Source organism: Maylandia zebra, linkage group LG3 (genome assembly GCF_041146795.1).
Source record: "Maylandia zebra isolate NMK-2024a linkage group LG3, Mzebra_GT3a, whole genome shotgun sequence".
NCBI classification, from domain to species: domain Eukaryota; kingdom Metazoa; phylum Chordata; class Actinopteri; order Cichliformes; family Cichlidae; genus Maylandia; species Maylandia zebra.
In genome coordinates, this window is record NC_135169.1 from 6161289 (window position 1) to 6170440 (window position 9152).

At 43.7% G+C, this 9152-nt stretch overlaps 1 protein-coding gene across 2 annotated transcripts; it reads right to left on the reverse strand.

The window, feature by feature from the left end:
* Window positions 1–2801: 2801 nt before the first annotated feature.
* On the reverse strand, window positions 2802–5927 carry LOC143414534 (E3 SUMO-protein ligase ZBED1-like). Of its 2 annotated transcripts, XM_076879142.1 has the most exons (3): window positions 5299–5927; window positions 4899–5261; window positions 2805–4104 (listed from the first exon to the last, which is right to left on the reverse strand). In XM_076879142.1, exons 2-3 carry the CDS (start codon window positions 5182–5184, stop codon window positions 3083–3085), a joined length of 1308 nt encoding a protein of 435 aa, XP_076735257.1. In that variant the 5' UTR covers window positions 5185–5261; window positions 5299–5927; the 3' UTR covers window positions 2805–3082. The 2 variants fall into 2 exon arrangements, with proteins under 2 accessions (XP_076735252.1, XP_076735257.1); XM_076879137.1 differs by having other exon boundaries at window positions 2802–4104; window positions 4899–5927.
* Between the last annotated feature and the right edge of the window lie 3225 nt (window positions 5928–9152).

Consider the following 9152-nt stretch of genomic DNA (forward strand, 5'->3'; position numbering starts at 1 on the left):
TCAGGTATGTACCGGCTAACTGCCTGTGGCTGCTTGGCGAAGCCTGGCGCCCGGGGAGTGGGGGGGCCCTCAGGCCTCTGGGCCTGCAGCTCGGTTCACTTTGGCACAGGTGGCTGCCGGCAGAGCCCGTGGGCACACGACTGCAACCCCCTCTGGCCTCTGCTCCATGGCTGCTGTGGGACCCCTCATTTGGGGCTCTCCTCAGCTCTTCCCAGGAGGGTGGCACAGATGCCTCTCCGGTGGTCCTCCTCGGGCTCTCGCACTGTGGGGCCTGGATCTCCTCCATGCCTGCTTCATGCCCTGGGGGACGGGGCTATGGCTCCCCACACACTCCTCAAACAGAACGCTACATAGAGAAGCCTTTTGAATACAAGCACGCTGATCCACACAGGTGTGCACAGTTCATAGACACAAACTACACCTTTCTTGACTGCTACCTCAAAGCACAGTGTGCGGTGTCATCCCCTCGAAACTTTCCATGAAGCTTGTCGACCTTGGGCTGGGAACACCGATCTGCAGATGGATTCTAAACTTCCTCACAAACAGGCCCCAGGTGGTGAGAGTTGGTAAGCACACCTCATCACTCATCCTAAACACAGGTACGCCACAGGGTTGTGTGCTTAGCCCCCTCCTATATTCCCTGTTCACACACGACTGTGTTGCTAAACAAGAGTCCAACATCATCATCAAGTTTGCGGATGACACAACCATCATAGGCCTCATCACAGGCAATGATGAGACGGCCTATAGAGAGGAGGTGATGTACGCTGTACGAGTGGTGGCTGGAAAATAACCTGACTCTCAACATCAGCAAAACTAGAGAGATGATAGTGGAATACTGGAAACGACCAGTCAGAGAACACCAGCCCATCCACATCAACGGTGTCAAGGTCGAAAGGGTCAGCAGCTTCAAATTCCTTGGAGTCAACATCACCGAGACGTATCCTGGACCCTTGACACAGACACTGCTATCAGGAATGCTCGCCAGCGGCTTTACTTCCTGAGGAGGCTGAGGAAGTTTAGCATGAACGCCAACATCACCTCAAATTTTTCCAGGTGTGCAATTGAGAGCTTGCTGACGAGCTACATCACAGTTTGGTACGGAAGCTGCTCTGCCAGCAGCCGTAAATCACTACAGAGGGTGGCGAAGGCAGCAGAGCACATCACTGGCACGAGGCTTCCTGCCATTCAGGACATTTATTTCCAGCGATGCCTCCGTAAAGCACACAGCATCATCAAGGACCACAGCCACCCAGCACATCAGCTGTTCTCCTTGTTACCATCTGGCAGACGTTACAGGAGTCTGTCTGCTCGGACTACAAGACTAAAGAACAGTTTTTACCATCAAGCCATAAGACACCTCAACCACAACAGTTAAACACACACAACACAGCACTCAGAAGCTACCCTGCAGCTTCACAAGTACTCTGTATAATCTGCACCGATCACTCCACTTTATTGTTATTGATATTTATATTTAAAAGTGCAATACTGTAATTTTCTGCTTTGTATTCCTGTGCAATATCCCATCTGCCCTCCTGTCATATTTCTTTTCAAGATTTTCTTATTTAATCACTAGTGTACATATATTTATATTTATAGATATGAAAGAAAGTCACCACGCACGCGCTATGATGCATTCACGGTACATGGGAAAACTCAGCATTTAACAAAACAGTAAAACTTCAAATTAGAATAAAAACAGAATACAATTGGCAATAAAATAACCATGGGTTACACTCTCCCCCTCTAAACGGCATGAGTCCCTTCATGCATCGTTGACCAACTGGGGCCTGGTAAAGGTGACACGACAGTTTTGGAGAATGCAACACCTAAGGTTTGGAAAAAGGAGCTAATAGCCAAGGTCAGCGGCTCTCCTAACTCATCATAAGTGAATTTCTGAGGTGGGCGTCTTTCTCTGTCAGAGCGCCTCAACCTCACTGGTTCTGTAGCACCAGCATCAGTACTAACAGCATCATCATTAATGACTGCAGGCTCTGGTGGAGTGAAATCTGCATCAGTCATGGTAGGTGTCAAGTTGGGCTCGAGAATGTCAATCACAACATGGTCTGAAGACCTAGCATCGGAAGGAACATAGTCCACATGACTTGTGTTAGAGACTTCAGGTTGTGTCAAGGTAGGTTTTCCAATATCAGGTAAGGACGTTTCCGGTACAGCAGTGTCAGGGGATGATACAGGGGGATGACTGTCCAATTGCTGTTGGGCTTTAGGATGAGCTGACTCAATTTGAATGTAAGGGGCTTTTGTGATGATTTGTGGATTCCATGTGCCAAAACATAATTCCTCTTCATCACTCATCTCATCACTGTACTCTCCTCCATTATCCTTGTCGTTGCCTTTTGTGCAGTTTGGTTTACTCCTGGTCCTCATTTTCCTTTGATTCACATTTTGAGAGTCCGATCCAACCTGATCTTCAACAGGTAAGAACCCGCAAGGGAGAAGCAAATCCCGGTGCAATGTACGCTGGGGGCCGTCTCCGTTTTCCAGTCTGACAACATACACTGGGCTGTCTTTGACCCGTTTGACAACAATGTGAATATTTTGTTCCCAACGGTTAGCAAGTTTGTGCTTCCCTCTAACATTTACGTTCCTTACTAAAACTCTGTCACCTGGAAACAGTTCTGCAGCCTTGATCTTTTTATCAAACCTCATTTTATTCTTCTCACTAGGGCAGGGCGATATGGCAAAAAATATTTATCACGATATAGATTTGAAAATTTGCGATAACGATATAACTGACGATATAATTGACGCAAAACAAAATACAACTCTACAACTTTTTTAGTGGAAAAAAACCCCATCAATTTGTTTTTGTTTAAACAAGCAGCTGTTTATTTTAACGTGCATTACAGCCACACAAAATTCAACAGTGGTTATCCTGTTATATACATGGTTATCCATAATCATGTATATCCACAAAACTTAAGAGGTGCTTTGTAACAAAAGTGCAGTGTGCAAAATCAATAAGTCAAATAATAATATTGCACAAACTCTTGAGTAAAAACAAAACAAACAAAAAACAGATAAATTATGCTACTGCTCCTGGAAGTTTTTCTACATTTCAAGTTTTAAGATTCTTTGTCAGAAACACTAACATGTTCACAGATGCGGGCTTAAGGGAGGACCTTTGACAAGTTACAACATTTCCACCTGTGCTGAACAACCTTTCAGATGCAGAGCTAGTTGCTGGAATGCAGAGGTATTTCCTAGCTAATCTGCTGATGTGGGGAAAGTTTACTGTGTGAACTTTCCACCACGAAAGAGGATCACACTCACTGTCTGCTGGTGGACTATTCACATAACATCTCAGTTCAGATGATAACCTCTCTGCAGTTACCTCCATCTTGCCACTAACTGGTCCCTTCAAAAAACTCCCGAGACTCTTCTTTTGCTTTTTAACAGCTCCCTGATTTGTTTGGTCACCAGTAGATGTATGAAGTGTTTCTGAAAAACCTGTGATACCCTGGTGTGGGACAAGATGCTCTAGTTCACTCATGACTTGAACTTTGATGGCTTTGCTTTCTCTCTCACTGAAATATTCTGTATGAAACCGTGGATCAAGGAAAGAAGCCATGTTAACAAGCCTCTCTGTGACACTGTCTGTGTAGCTTTTGTTCATGTAGTCAAGTATTGCTGTTTTGATGTCTTTGGTCAGCTCAGTGTCACCTTCTTTTACTTTTAACATGTCATTGTTAAACATCTGAAGAACAGGCTTAACACATGAAATGGTTACATACTCTTCAGCAGAGAAAGCATCTGTAAACTCTAGGAGTGGATTCAGTGCAGTGCTGACCGAGTCAAGCACTTCAATGTCTTGCCATGTCAACATGAGGTGCCTTGTGGTTTTATCAGCAGCTAAAACCTGTGTTATAGCTTTTTCTTGTTCCAGCAGCCGTTGGATCATTCTCTGCTTTGAACCCCAACGAGTGCAACATTCAGTTATGAGTTTGTGTTCTGGTAGGCCCAGTTCCTTTTGGGCAGCCTGCAGAGCTCGCTGGCGCTTCCAGCTATGGCCAAAAGCAGCAACAATCTTCTTTCCCACTCCAACTGCTCGTTCGATCCTTGGGTCCTTCACACTTCTTTCTAAAAGACATACATTTAAAAGGAAACACAGTTTCAACAGCACTATTAATGCGGTGTGGAATGTGACATTTAAGTTGTATAACACACAATTATTTACACACACATCTCTCTCTCTCTCTCTAATATATATATATATATATATATATATATATATATATATATAGATATAGATATATATTGTGTATTTTGTTGTACAGTTATTTTATTTTCAACTTTAATTTATATATTTTATCTTATTCTTCCCAGTTAAATTTACCCTTCATTCTAATTTGTGTTGTACAGTTATTTCATTTTTAACCTTAATTTATATTTTATTCCTTCCTAGTTAAATTTACCCTTTTTAATTTTTCATATTTATTTCCTATCTTATTCATAGCCTTTCCTTTTTTGTTTTCTTTAGGTCACGAGCAGTTGTCCAAGCATTTCACTACATATCGTACTGTGTATGACTGTGTACGTGACAAATAAAATTTGAATTTGATTTGAATTTGATATATATATATATAGATATCTATATATATAGATCTATATATATAGATCTCTATATATATATATATATATATATATATAGATATCTATATATATATATATAGATATATATATCTATAGATATATATATCTATATATATATATATATAGATATAGATATAGATATATCTTGCAGTACAACTACCCACATTCAGAGATTAATAACACAAACAGTATTATTACCATCATTTAAACTAATACAATAAGTTCTTAATCTGACGTTATAATTAACTTACCTATAGCAAAAAAACCCCAAAAAAACGTACCTATTGCAATGTGCAGGCGATGTCCGAAGCATGAAAGTCTGGTCCAGTTGTTGAGTGCGACGGCTTTCACAATGTTGGCCCCGTTGTCAGTCGTCACACACACTTGTTTTTCCTCCTGAAGATTCCACGAGCTGAGGAACTCTTTTAAGACTCTGGCTATATTTTCCCCAGTATGGTCCTCGGGGAAAAAACATGTTTCGAGGCACTTGTTTTGTAGCTTCCAGTCTTTGTCCACATAATGTATTGTGAGGCTCATGTAGGGGTCTGATGTTCGGCTTGACCACATGTCCGTGGTGGACGCAAAAAACTCCACCGAAGATAACGCATTTGACACCTCAGTACGGATCTCTTCATATAAAGCAGGCAAGGCGACTTTAGAGAAGTATTTCTTTGTGGGTAGCTTGTAGCGTGGATCGAACGTTTTAAGCATCTTTTTGAAACCTTCTCTTTCCACACTCTGAATAGGCATCATATCCCTGGCTAAACAATGTGTCACTGCATTAGTTAGCTCCCCCCAGCGTTTGTTACTTTTGTCATAAGGCATGGAGCTATTTAAAGCTACGTTGATTGTTTGTTGAGTCATCTTCTTTGGTCTTACCACCTCGCTAGTTGAAGCGGACAACTCTTCACGTGCTTTAATGGCTTTTTTGTACTCAGAGGAGTGCTTCTGCTTCAAATGATAAAATAGGTTTGTAGTGTTTCCTCCCTTCGCCGCGATGGCCCGCTTGCATGTTCTACAAAAAATTTTGCTTTGGTGGGTATCCGATGGACGAAAACCAAACCACTTCCACACCACCGAAGTTGCACCGTTTTTACTGACCAATTCTGGCTCACCCGCTTCATTCAAAGACGCGCCTTCGTCCGTGTCATCCTCCATTGCCGCCATACTTTTTCTGCCATGTGCGTATGAAAACAAAGGCACTGCGCATGCGCATTTTGCCCACATTCTATCGCGATATTTCATTTTCCTATCGTTGCCAAACTTTATACCGGTATTATCGTGAACGGTATAATATGGCCCAGCCCTACTTCTCACCCATCTTTTGTGAGTGTTCGCTGGCAAGGGTGTAACTCTCTTGGAGGTTTTGGCGAAGACCTTTAACATAGTCAGAGTAAGACTTTGGGCTGGTTTTGCCCGGGTGAGTACCAAGGACAAGATCAATAGGCAACCTCGGCTGTCTGCCGAACATAAGTTCGTATGGACAGTACCCTGTTGTGTCATTTCGTGTACAGTTGTAGGCATGTGTTAATGGCCTAACAAAGTCTCTCCAATGATACTTGTCTTTGTCCTCCAGTGTGCCTAACATGTCTAAGACAGTCCTATTGTACCTTTCCACCGGGTTTCCTCGTGGATGATAGGGCGTTGTGCGAATTTTGCTTGTCCCAATCAATGTGCAGAGCTCTTTCACAAGCTTAAATTCGAAATCTCTGCCTTGGTCACTAAGCAGACGACTAGGGATACCATAGGGGATGATGAGGTGATCCCTAAGGGCCCTGGCTATTGTCTTAGCCTTTTGATCTTTTGTCGGGACCGCGACTGCAAATTTTGTGAAATGGTCCGTCAACACTAACACATTTCTGGTGTCTCGACTATCGGGCTCAATACACAAGTAATCAATGCACACTAGCTCAAGAGGGTAAGTTGCCTGGATATTCTGTAGTGGAGCAGCCTTTTGGGGAAGGGCCTTCCTCATGAGACAACGTGAGCATTTCTTACACTTCTCTTCAATGGACTGAGCCATTCGTGGCCAGTAGAACCTTGGCCGAGCGAGATGTAAGGCACGCTCAACCCCGAGCGTGTACACCTTTCAGGGCTCTGTCGCGGTACTTTTGGGGCAGCACTAAATGGTACACAAGGGAATCTCTGTCATTGAATTTCCTGTAAAGCACGCCATTACTGAGCTTGAGTTTGTTCCATTGTTTCAGAAGGAGTTTAACATCTGACGATTCAAGATTTGTTTCTTTGGGGCTGGGTTTCAAGCCTCTTCTCAACAGGGCTATAACACGAGCGAGAGAAGGATCATCCTTTTGTGCAGCGCACCAATCAGCATCTGTCATTGAGGGTAAGATGTCTTCTCCATAAGCCTCAGTGACTGAGCTGGGGTCAATAGCAAGACTCTGGACAACTGAGAGGGTTTCTGAATGGCATGACACTGAGTGACGCTGACACAAGGCAGAAAACGTTTCATGGTCAAGATTGTTTGGCATGCTAATGAGACATTCTTTCATATCATCAATGCGAGCTTTTTCTTTGACAAATGCCTCATCTTCATGAGGAGGCTCTTGGGGCCGCTGTGACAACCCATAAGCATCTTTGTTTGCTTGACCTGCCCTGTACTTAATATTGAAATTGTAAGTAGACAAGGCAGCCAGCCACCTGTGTCCTGCCGCATCTAATTTTGCAGTTGTCAAAACATAAGTTAGCGGGTTATTGTCGGTCAGGACTGTGAAGCTAGAACCGTAAAGGTAGTCATTGAACTTTTCACACACAGCCCACTTGAGGGCTAAGAATTCAAGTTTGTGTGTGGGATAGTTCTGTTCACTCTTAGAAAGCCCCCTGCTAGCGTAAGCAACTGCTCTCAGCCTCCCCTCTTGCTCCTGATAGAGCGCAGCTCCCAACCCATCCCGACAAGCATCCATGTGCAATACATAGGGGAGTTGAGGGTTGGCAAAAGCAAGAATTGGTGCAGAAGTCAGCTTTTCGATTATTGTTCGGAAGGAGGTTTCACACTCATGAGTCCATTGTTCCCCGAGAGGCTGAGTGGGACTGTAAGAAAGTCTGGGCGGTTCTCTTTTGTAAATCTTGCCTCTCTTCTTCGGTGGCCGGTAACCGGCAGTGAGACGATTCAACGGTTTGGCTATCTTGGAGTACCCTTCAACGAAACGCCTATAGTATCCAGCGAAGCCTAAAAAACATTTAAGCTCTTTGAAATTGGATGGGCGCGGCCAACATTTCAGAGCAGAGATCTTTTCAGGATCGGTGTGGACTCCGTGAGCATCCACAACATGCCCTAAATACTTCACAGATGTTTTGAAGAAGTGGCATTTTTCTGGGGATAATTTAAGACCGTAGTCTCTCAAGCGAGTAAGAACTTTCGTTAGCCTGGATTCGTGCTCTTCTAATGTGTCTGAGAACACAATCAGGTCGTCTAAAAAGACAAGCACTTCGGTGAGGTGGAGATCACCCACACACTTCTCCATCAGGCGTTGGAAGGTGCTTGGGGCATTTGTAACACCCTGTGGCATCCTATTAAATTCATAGAAGCCAAGAGGACACATAAAGGCTGTCTTAGGCTTGTCCTCCTCGGCTACCTCCACCTGATAGTAACCGGACTTAAGGTCCATGACCGAAAACCATTTAGCTCCACTCAGAGCTGTGAATGTCTCCTCAATATTTGGCAGGGCATATGCATCTTGAATAGTTCTTAGATTTAGTTTACGGTAATCTATGCAAAGCCTTATCGAGCCATTCTTTTTCCTTACCAATACAATTGGTGAGGCGAAAGGACTTTGTGACTCTCGAATGATGCCTGCATCCAGTAATTCTCTTAGATGTTGTTTGACAGCTTCTCTGTCACTTGGGTGTATGGGCCTCGGCCGCTCTTTGAAAGGTGTTTCATTGTTCAATTTGATTTGGTGCTTCACAGCTGTGGTGTGGCCATGGGACATGTCATCGAGAGCAAAAACTTCAGGGATGGATCTCAGTTTTCCCAGAATTCGCTCTTTCCATTGCTCTGGGATGGGAGAATCATCAAGGTTGAATGTGAGGTTGTCGCTGTCTGGTTCATTTTGACTTGGAGGATTCCGAGTTTGACTCGATGCTAGTGGGGAAACGTGTTGAGCTGCACAAGCTTGAGCGACAATGCTATTTGACTGCAACGTAACAGCATGTTCACTAACATTGTGTACAATGACAGGTACTTTACTGCTGGAATTAAAAGGAATGTCTACTAAAGCCGATTCAAGAAGCAATCCACCTGGTAACTTGTATTGCTCATGCGGCTCAAGGACAAAACTTGTGTTCCGGTTGTTCTTTCTTAACCTCACATTTCCCATTAGGCATTGTTTGTGTCTTGCAGGGATTGTCACTGCCCCTTTGCTATGCAACATGACAGGGCAGGAATGAGTATCATTTCTTTGTACTTGGGCAACATGTTGAAGGATCGTTGCAAACTGCTTAGAGTGTAGCTTACGAATGAACTTGGGACCATCTTGATGTACTAACTGTCCATAAACCCGTAAAAGCACATTTGT

Excerpts from the sequence above, each read along its gene's own strand:
- LOC143414534 (XM_076879137.1), bottom strand. The coding sequence starts at position 5,862 with ATGAAATATCGCGATAGAATGTGGGCAAAATGCGCATGCGCAGTGCCT. Across the intron at positions 4,105-4,898 it reads TCGCCTGCACATTGCAATAG|AAAGAAGTGTGAAGGACCCA; the intron begins GTACGTTTTTTT and ends TATGTCTTTTAG.